Source organism: Hipposideros armiger, unplaced genomic scaffold (assembly GCF_001890085.2).
Source record: "Hipposideros armiger isolate ML-2016 unplaced genomic scaffold, ASM189008v1 scaffold_148, whole genome shotgun sequence".
NCBI classification, from domain to species: Eukaryota; Metazoa; Chordata; class Mammalia; order Chiroptera; family Hipposideridae; genus Hipposideros; species Hipposideros armiger.
In genome coordinates this window covers 2,046,266-2,071,237 of record NW_017731498.1, presented here as the reverse complement: position 1 = coordinate 2,071,237, position 24,972 = coordinate 2,046,266, and the positions used below count along the sequence as shown (strand labels likewise).

General features: G+C 33.4%; 1 protein-coding gene across 1 annotated transcript in view; it reads left to right on the top strand.

The window, feature by feature from the left end:
* Nucleotides 1-6,099: 6,099 nt before the first annotated feature.
* FNDC3A (fibronectin type III domain containing 3A) overlaps nt 6,100-24,972 on the top strand; it is a 150,539-nt gene continuing 131,666 nt past the window's right edge. Inside the window, exon 1 of the mRNA XM_019650830.1 lies at nt 6,100-6,237. Within this exon, the coding sequence (XP_019506375.1) occupies nt 6,139-6,237 (99 nt within the window). The 5' untranslated portion in view covers nt 6,100-6,138. The remainder of the gene's footprint in view (nt 6,238-24,972) is intronic.

Below are 24,972 nucleotides of genomic sequence, written 5' to 3'. Positions count from 1 at the left end.
TTTGGGGGAGTTTGGATGATTGTTTCAATTTCATTACTATTCATTGGTCTGTTTAGATTTTAATTCTTTGTGATTCAGTCTAGGAAGGCTGTATATTTCTAAGAACTTGTCCATTTCTACTAAATTATTGAATTTGGTGGCATATATTCCTTCATAGTTCTTAAATGATCCTTTGTATTTCTGTGGTATCCTTCGTAACTTACAGGGAGAAACTTCTAATGACTGGCTTTGAAAACCAGACACAAAAGTGTGTTTCTCTTACCACCATGATGATCACAGCCAAAGCAAAAAGTTTGTTTGCAATGTTGAAAGAAAAGGCTGAAAGAGAGAGAGAGAGAGAGAGAGAGAGAGAGAGAGAGAGAGAGAGAGAAAAGAAGAAGAAAAGGCTGGACCCAACTATGACATTGAATTTATACCTAGGCCTGGGTGGTTTAGACAATTCAAGAATTTTTATTCATTACATAATGTGAAAGTGAGTGGTGAGTCTGCGAGTGCTTCTGTGAAGACAGGTGAAGAATTGGTGGGAACTCTCATAAACTGATATAATATATGAGGATTAATATATTATCCATATAATATATGATGATATAATATGGAGGAAAATAACTTGCCAGAGCAAATATTCAATATGGATGAAACCCTATTCTGGAAATGGATGTCTAAAAGAACTTTCATCCACAAGGAAGCTAAGTCAGTGACAGGCTTCAAGGCTTTTAAGTATATGATAACAGTCTTGCTTGAGGGCAGTGTTGCAAGCTACACATTGAAACCCTTTGTGATCTGGCACAGTGAGAACCTCAGGGACTTCAAGCATATCAGTAAGCACACACTGCCAGGGTACTAAAGGAACAAGACTAAATCATGAGAGACCTAGCTTCTCTTTCAAGAGGCCCTGTTAAATTACTATGCCAGCAAAATGGTAAAGTACTGTTTACACAATAACATACCTTTAAAGATTTTTAAAAATATTAATGCTTCTAGACATCCTTCTTTTATTGGTGATCTTTATCCCAGTCTCAAAGTAGTGGTTCTCTCTTCAAACACCAACTCTTTGATCTAACCAATGGATCAAGGAGTTATAGCAGTTTACTGGGGTCCTCCTTTGCCCAGGCTATTGCTGTAACTGAGGAAGACACTGATGCAATTCTGGAAGGATTACAACATCTATGATTGCATCAAGAACCTTGCTTGGGTTTGAGGTGATGTGACTAAGGAGTATTTCAATGGCATCTGGAAGAAGACATTAAAGATGTTCATCATGACTTCAGAGCATCTGCCAAGGGTCAGGAGGCTACAAAAATGAACAAGACTGTGCTTGAGATGGCAAACAAACTTAACCTGGGTGTGAATGTGGATGATATTCAGGCGCTCCTAGAGGTGGTTCCTAAGGAATTGACTAGTGAGGAGTTGTTGGAACTGGAACAGGAATGCATAGCTGAAGAAGAGGTTGGAAGAAAACTTTAGGAGAAGAAAAAAAAGAACCACAAAGAAAATTCACAATGAAGAGTTTAGCAAAAGCCTTTGCAGACATCAACAAGCCCCTTAAAAATTTGAAAACATGGACGCTAACACTGAAAGGTTTTCATTAATAGAGAGGAATGTTCAGGGTATATATTATCTGCTTGCAAGCAAATCTGTGATGAAAAAACCAGTCAAGCAAACCACCATGGACATTATCTCTGAAAAGAATGGCACCTCCTCAAGAGCCTCAGGCAGGTCCTTCAGGAGGTCTTCCAGAAGAAAGCATTGTGATCATAGGAGATGACAGCTCCTTGTGTGTTATCGCCCCTGAAGACCTTCCAGTGGGACAAGAGGTGGAGGTGGGAGACAGTGCTGATGATGATCCCGACCCTGTGTAGGCCTAGGCTAATGTGTGGGTTTGTGCCTTAGTTTTTAACAAGAATTTAAAAAGAATTTAGAAATTTTTTGTTTAAAATTTTATTGGGGAATTGGGGGAGGGGAACATCGCTGGGGAATCAGGGAATAGGAACAGACAAGTTGCTGTCGTTTTTGTTCTTTAGTCTAGTTGTGGAGGATGTTGCTTCACTGGCCTATGTTGGTATCATTGCGCTCTTCCCGGGTGAGGCAGATTGGTTGCCGGCCTCTGTACGGCTGCTCACGGCGGCTCTTGGCAGCTCACACCGGCTGCCAGCCGCTCACGCTGGCTGGCAGCCACACATGGTAGCTTATGGCAGCCCACTGCACTGTCGCCGGCAACTCCCAGCAGCCCAGCTCCAGTTCGAGCTGTTGTTCACCATCTTAGCTGTAGAGAGCAGTGTCATTGGCCTCATGTGGGATCTGAACCGGGGCCCTGCTGCTCAGAGCTGGCGTCCCAAGCCAGCTCTTAACCAACGCGCCACTTGGCCGGCCCCAGCAGTATCCTCTTTTTTTCTCCCCAAACCAAAGATAATTTTGCCTGTTTTTGAATTTTATGTAAATAGATTTTTACCATATATATTATTTTGTCTCTTTTGCTACATATTATTTATATGACATTTGTTCATGTTATCACCTGTAACAGTATTTACTGCATAATATTCCTTTATACAACTATACTTTAGCTGCTTCATTCTCCTATTGATGGAAATTTGGGTTGTTTTCAGTTTGTGGCTATCACAGATAATTTTTCAAGAACATTCTTGTGCATGGCTTTTGTTGTACATCTGCATGCAGTGTCTCATATGTGTCTGTAAACATATTGACCACGTAATAGTCTATATACCTATATAATATAGAAACCTACAAGTGGGATGCATGGGTCATAGGGAAATATGTATGTTCAAATAGTAACTGTTATTATTTTATTTATCTCTACTCATACATCCTAAAGTACCTCAAATTCAGTTGAACTCCTTTTATACTCCCTGAAACACCAAATTTGCTACTTCTACTTCCTTATTGTAGAGGACTATTATTTTCCTCAAATATGTACTGCCTCCCTCTAGGGTAAAATTATTTTCCCCACCCAACTGATGGCAAAAAATGGTTTCCAAAAAGTCTGTACCACTTCACACTCTCATAAACTATATTGTTGACAGTAGCTTTACAGTCAAATCAACATTTGGGATTGTCTTTTTCATTTTAGCTATCATGATGGGTGTATATAGTATATGAATTTTAGAGAGAATATGTATGTACCTTCTGTGTGAACAAAAATAAATATAAATTAAAAAATGAATATACAAGAACATCTCCTAATTTTTTTTTTTGAGAGGGGACACTGGGATAGTCATCTTCTCTATAATGCAATCTTTAAAATAATTGGCTTTGATGAGTTCAGAATTAGCCANGAGATAGTTTATTTTTGTATACTGCTTTAATACCTGGCAATCTTGTTAGATAATAATTTCATATATCTTTATTATTTGCAATAATTTGTAGATTCTAATGTATAAAATCGTATCTGCAAATAATGACAATTTTTTTTCTTTTATGATTATTTTATACCTCTTCTTTCTCATTACTATGCTAAGACAGCCAATATAATGCTGACTAGAAGTGGTAGTGATGGTAAGCATTCTCATTCTGGTCTTAAAGAGAATTTTTTTAGCATTTTGTCATTAAGCATGATGTTTATCAGATTTTTGTAGATATTCTTCATAAGATTAAAGAAGTTCCATCTCGTTTCTTGTGTGCTAAGAATTTTTTGCCATAAGTGGGTGTTGAATATTTTTAGTTTATTTTTCTGCATCTCTGGTCATATAATATTTCTCCTTAAAATTTTGATAAGATAATTTGCATTGATTTTTCTAATATTTAACTGATATTCCTGGGATAAACTTAACTTGGTTATGATATGTTGTCCTTTTTATATATTGCTGGAGTTGGGTAGGCTAATATTTTTTTCTAAGATTTTATATTTAGTCTATATTTCATAAGAGAGATTGGTCTATAAATTTTTTCCCTACTATCCTGTCTTTGGTATCAAAGATACACTAGCCTTAAAATAAATTGGGGGGTATCCCCTTTTTTTTTTTCCTATTTTCTGGGTAAATTTGTGTAAGCTCAAAATTATTTCTTCCTTGAATATTTGGTTAAATGAAACCTAGAGTTTTCTTTAACTTAAGTATGGAAATGATTAAATAAGCCAAACTCATGCTATTAATACTTTTCTGTTAAGTTTGAAAGTAAGCATTAATATTACTGAACTAATCTGATATATGGTCATGTGACCCATAATGTTTTGGTCAGTAACAGATGGCATAGACTACGGTGGTCCCATAAGATTATAATGGAGTTGTAAAGTTCCTATTGCCTAGTGATATCTTAGCCATTGTAACATCTTAGTGTAACACATTACAGTATTCACATGTTTGTGGTGATGCTGATGTAAACAAACCTACTACTTTGCTGCCAGTTGTATACATAATACTTGATAATGATAATAAATGACTAGTACTGGTTTATGTATTTACTGTACTATACTTTTTATTGTGATTTTAGAGTGTATTCTTTCTGCTTATAAAAAAAAGTTTAACAGTATATCGTGTTACACCTATATGTATGGGGTTTTATTTCTGGATTTTCAGTTTTGTCCCATTGGTCTGTGTGTCTGTTTTTCTGCCAATACTATGCTGTTTTGATTATTGTTGCTTTGTAGTACAAATTGAAATCAGGGAATGTGACACCTCCAGCGTTGTTCTTTTTTCTTAGGATTGCTTTGGCTATTTAGGGTCTTTTGTGATTCCATACAAAGCTGGTGATTTTTTTGTTCTATTTCTTGAAAAAGTGCCATTGGGATTTTGATGGGGATTGCATTAAATCTGTATATTGCTATGCCATTTTAATTGTTGATTCTTCTAATCCATAAACACGGAATATTTTTCCATTTCTTTGGAAATGAAAATGTTGTTCCATTTCTTCTTCAATTTCTTTTAATAATGTCTTTTAGTTTTGAGTGTATAGATCCTTCACATCCTTTGTTAAGTTTATTCCTAGGTATTTTATTCTTTTTCTTGCAATTGCAAAAGGAATCTTTTTTTTCATTTCTTTTTCTGAAATCTCATTGTTAGTATATAGGAATGCAATGGATTTTTGTACATTGAATTTGTATCCTGCAACTTTACTGTATTCATTTATTGTTTCTAATAGTTTTTTGGTGGAGTCTTCAGGGTTTTCTATGTAAAGAACCATGTCATCTGCAAAAAGTGACTATTTAACTTCTTCATCCCCAATTTGATGCCTTTTGTTTCTTTCTCTTGCCCAATTGCTCTGGCTAGGACTTCTGATTCTAGGTTGNACTTCTGCAAGCATCTAAAAATGTTATTTTGCCTTTCAGTGTAGATTTGGTAAAATTTATGATTGAGCTCAATCGTGCTCATCTTGACATATAATTTGTTGATGTTTTATTGTTTGACATATATGGTAGACTAATATTGCTTAACTTACATCATCAAGTTCTATACTTTTTACATAAAGTGATACTCTGTCTACAGTTAAAAATTTCTAAGTGTTTTTTCTTTTATCATGGAAATGATTTGGTTTACCATAAAGTAGGTATGACTTAGAAAAGAATCATAAAACCAGAACGATAGAAGGCCAATGGAAGAACGTAAAACTTAAAACTTGAAGATTCTTATTCTAATCCTGAGCAAATTTTTCTCTGAGGAATAAATGAAAAATCATAATTCTTATTTAGTTCTTAGAGATTGATAGGATGATGAGGGGGAATTGGGTCTTCATCATCACCTTTTCTGCTCATAGAAAAAAAAAAAAACAGTGGTAGAGTAACCTCAATTATTACATTTATGTGCCTATCCCAGTGGTTAGCTACAAGTAGTGGTGGTTAAATTAAATAAATACTGTATAGAGATGAAAGGGATAGAGAAACATGGAATTTAAATAGAAGCTGCTGATATATTGGCTTTATTATATCTTAGTTTATTGTGTACATTGACAGACAGTTGGTTAAGTTGTAAGAAATATATTTCCTTAAATGGTCTGTTGACAGAAAAAGTAGTCAACAGAATATTGTAAAATTTCCTTTGACAGGAATATATATCTCTTAAGGTTAAAGAATGAGACAAATCTTGAATGTATTATATTTTAGTATATTTCTAAGGATATACACACAAATGGCTATATATTTTTGTTTTTCAGAGTTGGAGGGTTATCCGGTATATTAATGTCTTATTGATAATGGCAGAACATCCACCACTACTGGATACATCTCAGATTTTAAGTAGTGATATTTCTCTTCTATCTGCCCCTATTGTAAGTGCAGATGGAACACAACAGGTAAGGAATCTGAAATGTTTATTTTTTTATGTCTAGTACACATGTATACCTTTAAGAAGAACATAAAATTTTAAACAGAATAAAAACTTCACAACAGTGGGTTCCTTTAATTCATGTTTTAAACTCGAGTTCAAAATGTTGTTTTGGTTGCATAAGACAGTGAAATAATGAGACTGTCTTGAAGTCACTTCTAAAATTTCTCACTAATTAATGTTTAAATTTCTTGTGTATATATTTAGTTGCCACTAAAGTTGTTCTGTTTTACTTTAGACAAACAATGTACTAGGACCTGAGGGGTTTTTTTAATCTAAGTTTAATCTTGTATCTTAATGATTATTTTAAATCATGACTTCAAATCATTGAAGTCATGATTTAATTATGTAATTAAATGACTGCCAAATTATATAATAATAAAACTATCTTTTTCTTGCTACTCTCTTCTCTCCAATGACTAAGGACATAATACGTAATAATGAGGAGGGAAAGGAACATTTTGAGTGCTCACTTTGTGAAAAAACACTGCTAAGAACTTTATGATCTTACAGTAAAAACTTGGATTGCGAGTAACTTGGTTTGCGAGTGTTCCGCAAGACGAGCAAACATTTCTAATACATTTTAACTTGGTAAACGAGCGATGTCTTGCAATACGAGCAGTTTGTTTCCAGGACGAATTATGCTCGCAAACCAAGGTAATACTGTATTTAATTCTTTCAACAATCCTATAAGGTAGGTACACCTCTACCTATTTTGCAGATGAAACAAAATGAAAGGCTTAAGATCACACAAAGCTTTTTCTCGTAAACATTACATTGCCTCCTAGGGAAACTAAGAAAAAAATAGTCATATTTTGTTACTTTACAAACTTAATGTCTATAGTGGACAATTATGATTTGCTTATAAGATAAGGGTTTACTTTGTTAACTTTGCTATTGAAAAACTCAAGAGCGATTGGCTTGAGTTGTAAATTTTTCTGTTTTGAATAAACATGGCATGAAAAGTGTATCCTGGTTTTAATTTCCGCATGTGCTCAGATAGTTTTTAGCAGCAACTTCATTTCACTAACTTCTTTTTATGGTCAAATTTAAGTCTGTTAAGATTTCTTTTCCTGCAAAATTTATAAATGTGGCAGATATTCATTTACTTTGAGGCTCCAGGAGTGTCTGCAGCTATTGTTACCTCAGGCAGGTCACTGGCTTCACATTGTTTATATAGTCTAATGCATAAAAGAATCTATTAAGCAGTTAATTACAGTAATTTGATGTTGCAACAGAGAAGACAACAGGCTGAAACAAATGCATGATGCCCTCTCAAGACTTACTTCTTTTACCCCCAAACGAGATTCTGTAAGAAGAAATTTTTTTGAAATGTTGAGGGCACCATAGCTAGCATATAGCAGTAATGGTAAAGATGAATATAGAGACAAGAGCTAAGGATAGAAGAACCTACTAGAGCAAGATGTAAAGAGTCAGGTGGGGTCATTGAGTCTAGAGGACAGGTTTTTAGGCAGAGTTTGAAAGACAGGCTTTAGGAGATGGAGTGAAGCCTTAAATTCTAACTAGCTGAGTGTCTTGTAGTTTGATAGGGAGAGATAAAGATGAATGGAAAGAGCACAGGACTTTGTGGATAGATTTAGATTTGATTTGAGTGACCTCAGACAAGTTATTTTACTTCTCTGAATATGTTTGCTTCTCTATAAAATGGAGGTGATAATAGCTTCTTGGAGCTGCTGTAACTATGAGGGTGAAATGAACCTGAAGGAGCTCAGTAAATGTTTGCTGAATCTAAATTGAAGCATTCAATAAACGTTTAAAAGACTGAAGAAATTGGTTCAAAAACCATGAGAGATAGATATACTAAAGTGTAAATGTACGAGTGGACCAATAGCTGCGGTAGGAATGGAAGGAACTGAACAAAAAGTAGATAAGATTTAGAGGTGAGAGGTCAATAAACTTGACAACAGGCATTTTTTTGTCTTAACTTAGGAACTTATTGGTATGCCAGCATGACCAGGTTAGAGCTTGCCTGTGGAGATACGACTGACACCTGGTTGGGCCCGTGCCCAGAGTAAAAAGCAAACTCAAAGACAGTTCCTGACAGGAGGAAATGTCATGTACATGCATGTTAAAAATTCAGGATAGCAGATAGTTTGTCACTTGTCTTGACGTTCTTGGGGATATATGATGGGATGATTTCTGTTTCACCTCTTGAGATTAATTTTCTTTTTAATTCGCCATCAAGATTATTGCCTCAATATTTTCTGGTTTTATATAGTAAACATATTTGATACTGTGTCATATATTGTGGTTCTTCTGGCTTATGAATTATACTAGAAGGAATCCCTCCTGACATCACTGTTACTAGTGTTGCTCTTAGGGAAGCTGTAGTAGACATTTATCATTCATTTTGACTAGAAGCATATGAACCATTTTTTGTGTTTGAAGAATCCTCATCCCCCTTTTTAAAAATNAAATAAATAAATCATTAGATTTAAAATTGATTAGATATTATGGTTAGTCCTCAAATAGTGCTTTTTTAGGAAATGAAATACATTTCAACTTCACAGGAATTTTCTAGGATAACCTCTTCTAACTCAAGTTGTATGAGAAATACTAAGTACAAGATACGATTTTTGCTCCTAAAGATTTATAATTAAGTATGTGAGTATACCACTCTCACCCACATCCCATACAAACATAGTATTATAAACCGGTATATGAGTAAAGGCCAAAAGTGACTTAGGAGGCTTTTCTCATCATTATTGCCTTGGAAATAACTTGATTACATTTGAAGAAAGGATTTTCTCTTTCCAAGATTTCAGCATGGCTCTAAATGATGCATTATGCCTTCTCTTGGGGAATGTCTGAATAAAATAGCTATTATTTAACTACTAATCATCAATCCCAGTGTCTCATATGTGTCTGTAAACATATTGACTTCTTAATAGTCTATATATAGTATAGAAACTGGCATTTTAAAACTAAAAAGCTGATGAACTGAATTGGCACATTGATGATAGTGATAAATAATGATTCGGTTGATACTAATAAAGCAATTCAGAAAAGTATCACTTGGCTTATATGAATGGTTAGTGAATGCTTTTTCAATCCTGTTTCTTTGCATTCAGTAGTACTGTTCAAAAGACAGTAACTAAATCCATATGAATAAACAATACCAGTAAAAGTAATTACACAGATAAATTTAAAAGGCAGTATAAATATGGTTTTTGTTTTAATTCTGTCTCATTCAAGACATTTATGAAAAGTGATAATTATACAGTGTTTTTTGGCTTATAATTTATAAAGATGTAATTATTGATAGTATTACAATAGTAGAACAGAGCAGGGGACAAGAAACAAAGTTTTTATATACAGTTGAAATTAAATTGGAATTAATCTGAATTAGATTATTATAAATTAAGAGGTTAATTGTAATCCCCAGAGCATCTAAGAAAATAACTCAAAAAAATATAGTAAAAGAAACAATAGAATTAAAATGGAACACTAGAAAATGTTTAACAACAAAAAAGTAAGCAGTAATGGAAGAATTGAGGAACAAAAAAGACAATTACATAAAACAAATAGCAAAATGGCAAATGTAATTATACCTTATCAGTAATTCCATGAAATGTTAATGAATTAAACATGACAATGAAAAGACAAAGAATGACAGAATGGGTAAAAATCCATGATCCATGTGCTGGGTCTACAAGGGACAGTTTTTGAATCAAAGATACAAGTAGGTTGAAATTAAAGGGATGGAAAAAGATAAACCATGCAAATTGTAACCAAAAGATGGTTGAAGTAGCTGTATTAATATCAAATAAATAGACTTTAAGACAAAAAAAATGTTACTAGAGACAAAGGAGGACATTTTATAACGATAAAAGTCTCAATCTGCACCTAACAACAGAGCCCCAAAATACCTGAAGTAAATATTGACAGAATCGAAGAGAGAAAGAGACAATCGAACAATATTGGAAGATTTCAATACCTAACTTTCAATAATGAATAGAACTAGGAAGAAGATAAAAAGCAAACACAAAACATGAATAACACTGTACATCTACCAGATCTATAGAACACTCCAATTGAAAGCAGAACTTAAAGCTTTTTAAGTGCTCATGGATCATTGTCCATGATAGATTATAGTCTTGGCCATAAAACAAATTTCAATACATTTTAAGACAAATAATACAAAGTATGTTCTCCAGCCACAATGGAATGAAATTAGAAATCAGTAACAAAAGGAAATTTGGGAAATCATGTAAAAATTAAACAGTATATTTGTAAATAAGCAATGGGCCAAAGAATTCACAAGGGATTAGACAGTACTTTAGGATGAATGAAAACAGAAACAATATATCAAAAATGTATGAGATATAGCGAAAGCAGAGCTTAGATGCATATTTCTACTTGTTTTCTTCTTTAAAAAGAAGAAAGATGCAATAACATGAATGGACCTAGAGGATATATGCTAAGTGAAGTAAGTCAGAAAGACAGATACCATATGATGTCACTTATATGTGGAATCTAAAGAACAAAAACAAGCAAAGCACAAACAGATTCATAGATACAAAAAACAAACTGATGGTTGCCATATGGGAAGGGGGTTGAGGAGTTGGGTGAAAATGGTGATTACAAAATAAAGAGGTTCAAATTGGTGGTTACAAAATAGTCATGGGGATGTAAAGTAAAGCATAAGGAAAATAGTCAATAATATTGTAATAACTGTATAGTGCTAGGTGGGTACTAGGCTAATGGAGGGGGTCACTTTTTAAAATCATAAATGTCTAACCACTGTGCTGTTTATCTGAAACTAATACAAAATAATATTGAATTTCAACTGTAACTGAAAAATAAAAATTAAAAAGAATAGGGGGTTGGTGGTACTGGTGGTCTAAGTAAACGCATGTAGGTTGACAAAGATACTGTAGAGATACCAATAAATTGGGGCAAATAATTATGCATCAAGAAATACTAAATAGTACATAGCCAATCTCTCCAGCCCCCAAATAAATTAAAAGATTCCGTTGAAAACAATCAACTTGGTAATTTCTAAAAAGAATATGAATCCTTTTAAAATAATGAACTGGGTGATATGAGTTTGTTTTAGAATAATTCAAGAAGTTATTAGAGGATTCATATGAAATAAACCTTTGTCCAATCCACCCCCTGCAACTTATAGAGGTCATTTGTCTTTTTTTAATTTATTTATTTTTGAACTGCGTATTATATTTTTAAATGTTTTAAGCCACTTTATTGAGGTATGATTGAAATCCAAAAAGCTGTATATGTATAATTTACAAAGTATGACAATTAAGTTTGCAAACTTTTTGCAACGATGTTGGTAACCTTTTCTGATATCAGAGGGATTATTCATTATGAATTTGTACCAACTGGACAAACAGTTAACCAAGTTTACTATTTGGAAGTGCTGCAAAGGCTACATGAAAACGTTAAACGACCTGATCTTTTGCAAACAATTCATGGCTCTCGCATTATGATAATGCACCAGCTTACATGGCACTGTTTGTGAGGAAGTTTTTAGCCAGTAAACACATAATTGTATTGGAANATTCACCCATTAATGGATACCTAGGTTGTTTCCATGTCTTAGCCATTGTAATAATGATGTAGTGCACATAGGGCTGCAGGTATCTTTTCGAGATAGTCATTTCATTTCCTTCAGGAAAACACTAAGAAGTGGAATTGCTGAATCATAGTAGTTTTAATTTTTTTTTTAAGATTTTATTGGGGAATTGGGTGAGGGGAACAGTGTTGGGGAATCGGGGAAGGGGAATAGACAAGTTGTTCTTCAATCTTCGTTATGTAGGTCGCCAGTCACCATCTGGCTTCCCGTCGGCAGCTAAGCTCAAGGTGCTGTGTTCAATCTTAGTTGCTGGTGGGCATAGCCACCATCCCATGCGGGAGTCGAACCAGCAGCCTTGTTAAGAGCACACAGTCTATCCACTGAGCCATCCGGGCGGCAGCTCAGCTCAAGGTGCCAAGTTCAGTCTTAGTTGCGGGTGGGCATAGCCCACCATTGAACAGGCAGTCTTGTTGTTATACCAGCTGAGCTATCCTGCCACCTGTTGGCAGCTCAGCTTGGGCTGGAATCGAGCCGGCAACCCTGTTTCTCAGAGCTCTCACTCTTGAGCAAGCTCTTAACCAACTGAGCCACTCGGCCGGCAATGTTAATTATTTTTCAATAAAAGAATAAAAATAAAAGAGAATTCTGGCAGGCTTTTGGTTATATGGTGGTCTTTAGTTTCCTGATACTTGACTCTGGGATGATTTACAGCATGGGAAACACTGGCTTGGTGTGTAAGTGTTCAATAAGGAGATGGTTGGAGTTGTAGGCTTGGAATTCGTTGGTTTACATATGAGAAGTGTGCTCCTGGCCCCTCTTTGCTATCTCTAGAAGTTAAATAGCCCTTGGGAGGGGCAGTCTCTTCCCTCACCAACTCAGCCACAGTGCCAGATCATCAAGAACACAGAAAATAAGAAAACATAGTTAATATAATTGGCCTTGTGATTAATGGATTCCAAATAGACAAATACAGAATCTAAGAAAACATAATACATGCCCTCAGATTACTTTTTTAAAAAACCTGTTTTAAATTGTGAACTATAACATAAAAGTACAAAAACAAATATGTAGTGTAGCATATGATTATAAAGCACGAATCTTCTAACTGCCAGCCAGTCTAAGAAATAGAACACTGCTTGCCACTACCCTAGAAATCACCTGTGTGTTCCTTCCACATCACAATACCCTCTCTAGTTGGAGGGTACCACTATCCTTACATTTATGGTAATTGCTTCCTAACTTTTCTTCATAGTTTTATCTACATATACATCACTAAGTAATAGTTTTGCTTATTCTTGATCTTTACCTACATTAAGCTTTACTGTTACTGTCCTTTGGGTTTTGCTGGTTTTTGTCCAACTTTGTTTTTAAGATTCAACCGTATTATGTATTGCTAAAATTTGTCCTTTTTTATTGTTGTATAGGATTCCATGTATGAATATACCACAATATATTGATTTAATTTTTTATTCTTAATGGACACCTGGGTGGTTTCTAGTTTGGGAGTATTATGAATGATGCTGGGTTTTTGTTTTTTCGGGTTTGTTTTCCCCCTTTTTGATTTGTCGAAACTTGATATGTATTCTGGCTATAAATTTTTTGTCAATCACTTATGTGATAAATATTTTCTCCTATTTTGGCTTGTCTTTCCACTTCCTTTAGTGTCTTTAAATGAATAGTTCATGATTGTAATGTGGTCAGATTTATCAGTTCCTTCCATCTAGAGTTAGTGTTGTTTCTTAAGAAATTCTTTCCTATGCTGAGGAAATGAAAACATTTTTCTGCATTCTAGAAAGTACAGTTTTGCCTTGAACTTTTTATTCTAAAATCCACTGGAATTGATTTTTGTGAATTGTATCAAGCATGGGTTCAATTTTATTATTTTTCCATATGCATACCCAATTATCTCAGCACCATATATTGAAAAGACTGTCATTTTCCTGTTGCTTTACAGTGATTCTGATGTCATAAATTAAGTGACTATTTATTTGTAGAACTGTTTCTGAATTCTTTTTTTTTTTTTTNAAAAAAAGATCTGAAATCAATAACATAACCTTTCATCTTAAGAAACTAGAAAAACAAGACCAAATTAAATGCAAAGCAAGCAAAAGGAAGGAAATAGTAAAGATTAGAGTGGGAATAAATGAATTAGAAAAAAAATCAACAAAACCGAAGTTTAACTATTTGAGATGAAAAATTGCCAACCCTTTAGACTAATCAAGAAGAAAAGAATCAGTTTACTAAAATGAAGAACGAAAGTGGAGACATTACTACAGATTCTTTAGAAATAAAAAAGATGATTAGGGAATACCATGAACAGTTGTACGCTAACAAATAGATAACCTAGATGACCTGGAGAAATATCTAGGAAGACTTCCAAAACTTCCAAAACTGACTTATGAAAAATAATAAAATCTGAATAGAGCTGTATAGCAACTAAAGAGATTGAATTTGTAACCAAAAAACTTCACAAAGTAAAGCCCAAACCCTGATGGCTTCAGTGGTGAATTTCACCAAATGGTTAAAGGAGAATTAACACCAAACCTAAACTAGATAAAGATACCACAAGAAAACTGCAGGCCAATATCCCTTTTGAGTACAGACAAAATCTTCCCCAAAATACCAGCAAACCAAATACAGCAACGTGTAAAATGGAATTTACACCACAACTAAGTAGGATTCATCCCAGGAATGCAAAATGGGTTCAACATCATAAAGCAATCAGTGTAGTACACCACATAATAGAAAAGGGACAGAAACCACATTACCATCTCAGTAGACTCAGAAAAAGAATTTGAGAAAATTTAACACTCTTTTATGATAAAAACACTTAGTAAACTAGGAACAGAAGGGAATTTCCTCAACCTCATGAAGAAATCTATAAAAACACTTAACAGCTAACATACTTCATGGTGAAAGAGTGAATGTTTTTCTTCTAAGATCAAGAATAAGACATGGATGTCTAGTTCTCACTACTTTTATTAAACATTGTACTGGGAGTTTTAGCCAGGGCAAATAGCAAGTAAAGGAATTAAAGTCATCTGGATTAGAAAAGGAATAAAACTATCTCTATTCTCAGATGACATGATCTTGTTAAAAGAAAATCCTGAAGAATCTACTAAAAAAATTATTAGAATGACAATGAGTTCAGCAAGGTCATAGAATGCAAGTTAAATACAGAAAAATCAATTTTATTTTTATACTAGCAATGACCATTCTGAAAATGAAATTATTAAAACACTTCCACTTACAGTAGTATCAAAAAATAAAATAGGAAGAAATCTTAACAAAAGAAGTACAAGACTTGTACACTGAAAATTGCAAAACACTATTGAAAGTAAGACTTAAATAAGAGGAAAGACACCCCATGATGTTAGAGTTAGATCAGAAGACTTAATATTGTTTAGATGGCAGTACCCTGTAAATTGTACGGATTCAACATATCACCTACCAAGATCCTGGTTGAATTATTTGTATTGAGAAGTAGACCCTAAAATTCATATGGAAATGCAGAGGACCCAGGATAGCTAAATCAGCCTTGAAAAATAACAAAGTTGGAGGACTCAACATTTTATAATTTCAAAACTTTCTATAAAGTTACAGTAATCAAGACAGTGTGGTACTGGCATAAGGATAAACATATAGATCAATGGAATGGAATTGAGAGTCCTGAAACAGACCCTTATATTTATGATTAGTTGATTTTTGACAGATGCCTAAATGATTCAATGGAAAACGAATAGTCTTTTTAACAAATGGTACTGAGACTATTGGATATGCATATCCAAAAGCATGAAGTTGGACTCTTACCTCATACAATATCCAGAAATTAACTCAAAATGAATCAAAGACCTGAAGTAAGAGCTGAACTATAAAACTCTCAGAATAAAATATAGGGATATATCTTCATGATATTGAGTGAGGCAGTGGTTTCCTAGGTATTACCAACAGCACAAGTAAGAGAAAAAAATGAAATATAATGTTCTTCGTCAGAATTGAACAATTTTGAGTTTTAAGGGACACAAGAAACCGAAAAGACAACCCATAAAATAGGGAAAATATTTGCAAATCATATCTCTGATAAGGGTCATGTATTTATATATATAAAACTTACAACTCAACAATAAAAAAACAACCCAATTAAAAAGTAGGCAAAGGTTTTAAGTAGTCATTTCTTAAAAGTTATGCACATGGCCAATAAGCACATGAAAAGTTACTCAACATCTTTAGTCATTAGGGAAATGCAAGTGAAAACCACAATGAGAAACCACTTTACCTTCATTAGAAGGGCTAGAATCAAAAAGTCAGAAACAAGTGTTGACAAGGATATGGAAAAATTGAAACACTCATAAACTCACTGCTGGTGGGAATGTAAGCTGGGGAACTGACTTTGAAAAACAGTCTGGCAGTTCCTCAAACAAACATACAGTTAGCATATGACCCAGCAGTTCTTCTAGGTATATACACAAGAGAAACAAAAACCTATATCCGTGTAAAAACTTGTACAGCATTACTTATAATAGTCAAATATGGAAACAATCCGAATTTCCATCAACAGATGGATATAGACAATATATCCATACAATGGAATGTTATTTGGCCATAAACTAGAATGAAGTACTTCAGTATATGCTACAACTTGGATGAATCTTGAAAGCTTTATATTAAGTGAAAGAAGCCAGTCACAAAAGCCTACAAAAAGATTTTTTTGAGGTGATGTAAATGTTCTAATATTTACCTTGGTGGTGGTTATACAACTCTGTGTTTGTACTAGAAACCACTGAATTGTACCCCTTAAAGAGTAAATTTTATGGTATATGGATTATATCAAATATTTTAAAACCCCTCTGCATTTTTTAGATGTGTATTTATGTAATATAAATGCGATTGCTAGAATCCAGAAATAAATTACTGTTATAAGACTGTTACCAATTTTTCATTGATAAATCAGTTAAATTTAGAGTCAATTGCAGGATTAATGCATTAATAGGTTATTTCTAAGTATATGATGTTAAATTGTTTGCATAGTGACACTTGTCAATTTTCCTACATATACACGAGTATGTATCTGCATATATTAATAGTATTTATAAACTGTAAATATACTGATATACTCCAAGATCAGAGAGCAAAAATAAATAAACTAACTAAAACAATGGTTTTAAAATGAAATGTACTATTTGAAAACAGCACACTCTTAAATTCCAACATGTTAACTGATGTTGGATTATCCAGAAATAAATGCTACTGCAGCTCTTTGTTGATTTAGTTGCTATGTTGACTTGATACATTCATGTACAACAAAAAGCTTAGTGTACATGGACTAATTTGATAGAAAGCAAGGTGTGAAGTAGGAATTAATGAGTATACTGATAGATATACATTTTAACATCCTGCCTTTTTGTGTATTTTCACCAGATAGCTATAAAATGGTTTAAGATACTACCCAGAATGAAATTTGTAAAGTTGACCTATTAAACTAAGGGCAGTCTGAGGTTCAAATTGCCAATGAAACTTTACCTTAGTATTCATTGAATGGAACGAATTGGAGCACCTGTAGCAGAAACTGTTACAGCAACCTTTGGTAGATGTAGCAGCAGTTGAATGAGAAAATTAAAGAGGATGCAAACAAGATGTAAAGTGCTAAGGTTTAAAGTAGCTTTACTAGATAAGCATATTTCTGATTTAGTACTTCAATCAGATTTTGTAATTATATGTTTTTATAATTTACATCTAAAGCTTTTATATTTATATGTTAAGAAAGTGAAGTCATGATCCTTAAAAAAAAAATACAGCTTCTAATAGGGGATTAAAAACTACAAATTTGTCAATTTTATAGTAAACTTAACATCACTGGTTGTGCTTACCCTAGAATAATTTTATTAAATCTATAGTTACCTGTATTTTGAAAAAACTATGATTTAAATTTTTAAAATCTTACAACTTTGTAGTTAAAACTATAAGGGCACTAATATTTTAAATATGTAAATTATATATACAAGGTCTGACAATTAGGTTCGCAAACTCATCCTAGAAAAAGTGCTACATACTGGTATCTCATTGCTGAATATCACTACGGTCACCTTTGATGTACTCCCCTTGGGAAGCTATGCACACCCATGCCAGTGCCTAGTCCATCCACCCTTCAAAGCAATTTTGGAAATCTTTTTCTGTAATGGCCATCAGAGCTATCGCCATATTACCCTTAATGTCCTGAATGTCATCAAAATGTCTTCCTTTCAATATTTTCTTTATCTTTGGGTAAAGAAAGAAGTCATTGGGGGCNGCAATTATAAACAAAGCTGATTTAAACATTCATGTGCAGGTTTTTGGATGGACATAAGTTTTCAACTCAATTGGATAAATACCTAGGAGCATGATTGGTGGATCATGTATGGTAAGACTATATTTAGCTTTTTAAGAAACTACCAAACTGTTTTCCAAAGTGGCTGTACCATTTTGCATTCTCAAGCATGTGCTTGCTTGATTTAAGATTATACCCTTTCTTGATAGAGGAGGTAAAAGCATATGAGTATATGAGTGCTTGTGCTGCCCTGTTAGAACCTCCCTGCTTTAGGGAATTTGAGGTTCAAGTACAAGTGAATGCTCCCAGCTCTAGTCACTGTTGACACCATCAAAAGAAAAGTTCAGATATTTCGGTTTCTTGTGTGCTTAAGCTTTTCTGATTTAACTTTACCTTCTCTAACGTTCACCCATTTACCTTCCAAAAAGAGTGAATGCATTTAAACTTTTGTTGAAGATCTTTCAATACTCATTCTGCCTATCTACCTTCTTTATCAGTCGTCTCCATTTCATTAATTTTTTATTATTATTACTATTGTTGTTATTATTTTGTAAGTGTCTCACTTGTACCTATGGGATTTTAACTTTGAAGGTGACTGAGTAATGACATGGAGGGGCTAATGCCATTGAAAGAAAATTTTTACTTAGGTTTTCTGAAAGAAGGGAGCATACCACACCAGGCCACAGGGAAAGCATCAGTTTTGGTCAGGAGGCAGAAGCAGAAGCAAGAGGAAAGCTTAGTCCAAAGCCATTATTGGTATTTCTGCAGGAAAGGCACAGCAGAGTAAACAGCTTAGGATTGGCTCCTTTAATAATTGTGACCAACAAGAAATAAGTATTGGCAAGAATGTAGAAGAAAAGGGAACCCTTGTATACTATTGGTGGGAATGCAAATTGATGTAGCCACCATGGAAAACAGAATGGAGGCTCCTCAAACAAATTAAAATTAGGGGCTGGCTCAGTGGCTCAGTTGGTTAAGAGTTCGCTTATGATTAAGANTTACATAATCACCATTATGTGAATAATATCCTTTAAAAATTTATAAGTGAAACTGTGATAATTTTATTTTCATTTTCACTTTTACTTCAGAGCCATATATATATATATATGTAACCAAAGAGCCGCAGTTTGCTGACCCTGGCGGCTCTTCCATCTCAAAAGTTTTCCAACCCCTGATACAGACTATTGTAAAACACTGGAAAAAACCATTACTCTTTTATAGGCACTAATTAGCATTTATCTTTAAAGAATATTCTCACTAATTGTATTTAGTTTATTTGTTAATATGTTTGAAATGAATGTATTTCATACACATACACAAACACCTTTCATTTGGATAACTTATTGTTAAATTCAAAATAACCTAATACTATTTGTTATCCATATAACTTGTCATCATAAAACTTTCAAAACTTAGAATTACTTCAGCAACTTCTTTTGATCCTGTTATTTTGTAAAATGTTATCTAGTCTCAATATTTATTATATTAATTCTAAATCTCAATATAAAAACTTGTGTTTTAATGAGAATAATGAATTCCTTTCAATATATTGATGCAATTTATGTAAGACAACTTATTCTGTGAGAACTGTCAGCATTTAAGATAAACTTTTACTCTTTAAACATAATGTAATTTTTATTAAAAGATATATTAGTTCATTTTCAAATGTAGGGCAGTTCATACTAGGAGTGTTTGTGTTAAGGGGGTATGTTATCATTCTAGTATAATCTGTATGAACAGTGAATTCATATTTTAAAATCAATCCTAAAATGAACAAAATAATAAGTGTGAAAATGCTTTGTTAACAAAGTAAAACACAACTTAGCTGGTGGTGCTGTAATCATCCCCTTGTGTAATCTTGATGCCTTGGACTTAATTTCGAATGCCAGTTTTAAAGAATAGTAAAATGATTAAAAGATACGAAAACCTAAATAATGACATCTGGAAATTTGAATGGCAGTGATATTCTGATTATTAAAAAGTCCATATAATTTTTCTTTAAACTAATTTTATTTTAAATGGAAAAAAATTTAAATACGACATTTTAATACGTAGAATTAGCTTTAGAAACTAAAGATTTAATTGTTGCCAACCCTTACGTTTATCTTCCGTGGTAGTAAGAGAATGAAGAATAGATCTGCTTCTAAGCCGTTGTGAGGTAGGCGAAAACACAAATCCTTAGTTGCATATGTATACACAGCGACATACATGTGTATGCATACACACATCTGAATATACACATATATGCGTACACTCTCTGTATATTTTTTATGTATCGGATATTACCTCATTTTTCTACATTTGTCAGTAAGTGAAATATTTCACATGGTCTCAATGATTAGGATTCGCTTTGTACTGGATTTGAAGGAAATATTAATTATTTTTGAGGGTCAGCTATATGTTAGGTACTGTGCTGGAGTTTTGCATATTGTGTTTCCCTTATTCTTCAGAAACACTACATTTTAGAAAAGACACTAAAGTTCACAGAGTTTAAATAATTGGCTAAAACCACACATTTAGTAAGTAATAAGACTAAGATTTGAACATAGAATTGCCTGATTCCAAATCCATTATTTTTCTGTCACAATGCTTTTATTTTTATAAAGCAGTTATGAAGACAAATTAACTTAAGCAGAAAAAATTTTTTAAAGTATTTTCTAATTATCACATATCCTGTATGTACTCTTCTCAGTATTGTAATTGACTATAACTGTCTCCCTTACTGATTCGTTCTTGTATCCCAAACTCTGTAAACAGTGCCTAACATATTGTATTTGCTCATTAATTGTTTGTCAGATAATTAATTAAATGGGTGAATGATTGATAGATCTCACTTGTTTGTCCATATGCTGGTATCAAGCATATATGTTTAAGTTTCAAATTATCCTTCATAGGACTAAAAACTAAACTCATATTCATTAGTTTGATCATTGTTCTTTTATTTACAAACATTAATCACTATTTAGACTTCAACTGAAATATATCAGCCAGCCCATCAACAGACTGACGGGATTTAGTGAAGTACAGACAAAGCTTGAGTCAAAGTTCTTATAATCAAGTCAATTTAATAACACTTTGATGTATAAATAATTCAGACTTGTTTGTGAATTGATAGTATATCAGGTAAAATGAATTTCCCAGCTTAATTTCTCAGGAAACTCAGATAATGAGTTCAAATTTTAGACATAATAAGATTGAGGTGCCTGCAGTTTATCAAGGCGAATAAATCCAGAAAGTAGTTGGAAATGTAATTTTGGAGCTTGGGGAATCTAGAGCTATACTGTCTAATATGGTAGCCATTAACCACGTGTGACTATTTAGTTAAATAAGATTACAAATTCAGTTTATCGTTCTCGCTAATCACATTTGAAATGCTTAGTTACATTTGTGAACACACACAGACCACATGTATAGCCACATGTAGCTGGAGGCTATTATCAGACAGCACAAATACAGAACATTTCTGTTATCTCAAAGTTCTATCAACTATACCTGGTCACAAAGCCAGAGGAAAAGATTTAGGAGTTATTTAGATATGGACAGTAGTTAATTCAGCAAACATTTGTTCAACTTCTGTTGCCCCTGTAACTATAAAAATAAATTGCAGTCTTATGAAGGGCTCATGTTGTGTAATGAATGTGACAACATGTAAACAACTGAATATAGTTACATGCTGAGTGTTATAATAGAAGGATGTACAAAGTGGGCCCTAAGATAGGCATAATCTAACCCTGTTTTAGGGTTTCAGCATCCTGAAGGATGAGTAGAATTATTTTAAGAAGAAATTCTTTGTTCACACGCTAAGTCCTCATTCTTAGAGGCTCATCATAGAAAATGTCAGCAGAAATTAAGTCTGAATCAAATACCATGCTAGAGAATAGTAAAAAGGTCAGAGACCAGGAAATGAAGATGAAGCCATTGACCATGGAACACTAGATTGAAAGGAGTAGAGCAGATGGATAGCTGGAAAGCCAGCGGTGATCAGTACAGAAAAATATGGAAAATAAGAAGCAGGTAGGCCCCAGACCAGTTTAGGAGAAATCTCATAAACATTGTATTCTGGGTATATTATCTCTCTCTCATGTAAATTGGTCTACTTCTGCTAGGCTAGGGGCAAATCCTCAAAACAATGGGTCTACACTGATAATACAATACTAAGAAGAACGCTAAGAGCTACACATACAGTGCTTACAATAACGGCTAACATGTACATAAGAGTAGCGCTTACTATAATACAATATATGTCAGTCACTATCCCATGCACTTGAGCTATGTTAACTCTTTTAGTTATCACAACAATCCCATGAGTACTGAGTAAATTTGAAGGCCTTCAACTATGGATTGGAAATTACATTGCTAAAGGTGTGTTAACTATTATTCAAGGGTATAAGGCCCAAAGGATTTTCCCTTTTATTGTTATTCTCATTAAGTTGGACCCTTAAGCAAGCACGAAGAAGCAATAGGATAAGGAAGGGGGAAAAGGATTAGGCATTCCAGACAATTTTGTTCATGTGCTTTCTGTAATTTGAGGGGTACTGTTATGGGCTGAATTGTGTTTTCCTACCTCACCCCAAAATTCATATGTTGAAATCTGTCCTAACACCGAGTACCTCAGAATGTGACTATGTAGAGATGGAATATTTAGAGGTAATTAAACTAAAATGAAGTCATTAGTGTGGGTTCTAATCCAATAGGAGTTTCCCTTTTACTAGTGTTTTTATAATAAGAGGATATGAGGGCACAGGCAAACATAGAGGGGAGATGATGTGAAAAGACAGGCAGAATATGTCCATCTACCAGGTAAGGAGTGAGGCCTCAGAGGAGACCAACCCATCTGACATCTTGATCTCAAACGTCTAGCTTCCAGAATTGTGAAAGAACAAATTCGGTGTAAGCACTCCAGTCAAAAGTAGTTAGTTATGGCAGCCTTAACCAACTAATGTAGCCAAGATAATACATTTGCAAATATTGGAAAGCATGAACATGTTTTTGATTTCTGGGTTGGTTTTCTTGCTCTGTCTGCTAACACCTCTAATAGTTTCAGAAATAGAGTAATGAGGTCCTTACCTTCTTCTCCTCAGATCTATCTTAATGTCAGTCCTAATATACAGTGAAGAATGTAAGTTGCATGTCCTTTGGAGAGGAGAAAAATATCTGCAAGATTGATGCTGTCTGCAAATTTTTTTTAAATGTTTTCAACGACTATATTTTGTTTTCATAGATTATATTTTATAATAATATAGGTGAATATTTTTAGAAATAAATATATCCTTAAATGTTTTACAATTAAGTATATATCCCCCAAAATAAACAATTTAAACTGTTAGAGTTTTGTAGAAACAAACTTTAAAATTACTTCCTAAAATACAGAGAAGCTGATAGTTGCCAGAGGGGAGGGGGATTCGGGAACTGGGTGAAAAAGGTAAAGGGGTTAAGAAATGCAAATTTTGATAGTTACAAATAGTCACTGGAATGTAAAGTACAGCACAGAGAATATAGTCAATAATGTTGCAGTGACTATGTATAGTGCTAGGTGGTTACTAGAGTAATCTGGAAACCACTGCATAAATTGTATAAATATCTAACCACCCTCCTGTACACCTGAAACTAATAAAAAATAATATTGAATGTCAACTGTAACTGAAAAAATAAAGTTTTAAAAAACAAAACAATTCTTAAATTCAAGAGGTTAAATTTCTGTTAACTGCATACAACAAATCCCTTATAACTTAGTTTTTTTTCCATTGTTTCCTTTAGAGATTTTAGAATATTAGCACTAACCTTATACCTTTTACCTAATTCTTTAGGATTTAAAGTAGTGATACTTTCTGGAGCAATAAATAATAGCATAATTTTTCTGATGGCCACCTTAACAAATTATGAGTAATTACGTTAGAAAACTGATTATTTCCCTAAGATTCCGGTTAGATTAAAAATACCAGACTTCTCATTCTCTGGATAATATATATATATACAGTATTTGGAAAAATTCCCAGGGTGATTCTAAGATGTATTCTCTTTCATCTAGTGCACATCTATCTTCTCATCTAATACACTTGAATGGTGCTGTGGGTCAGGTGTAAGATTGCTGTTTTTCTTATTCTTATTTTACATGTAAAGATCTTAGACTGAGAGCAATTAAGTAAAATTGAAACAGATGACCAAAAAATTTTGTATTATCTTTGAAATGCAAAAGAATATTTTCAGTTATATTGAGCAATGATTAATCGCAATTGAATACTAGATAGTAGATATAATTTATACCTAGGTGGTTATGTTTTTAAAATATTGTTCACTTATTACTATGTTTCCATTAAAATATATGCAAATATTAATAATTATGCCTTAGGACATTTCAATAAAGTTTATTTGTACAGACAAAACAAATAAATTTTGGCACTTTCATTCAGTAGGTCAGATTTCAAGGTGGTACTTAAGTTCTATATTTTTTATAATAAATGTTCATTTGAATTAGCCGTACTTAAAGTGTTTAGTTTCTATAAATTCAGTTTTAAAGTGCACTAGAAGTGGACTATGTAAGAGAACAATTGTTTGAATGGTTTTGAATGGTTTTTTTCCCAGTCATAGCAATAATCAGATATGATATAGTTCACTTTTTAAAAAATAAATCTGGATTAGACTAAATGGTATCTCAGGTCTTATTCAGCTCTAACTTTTCCCAAGCAGTATGCTTTGTTTGTTTAGAGGTGTTCGTATCAGGTTTGCCGATGTCTGGTGTGTGTGCCCCTTGGTCCTCTTTCCTTCCTCACTCCAAAGATGTCTTTTTCTACTATCCTGCTTTTTTTGAATCTTAGTTCCTTCCCCAAGTAAAAATTTTTTTT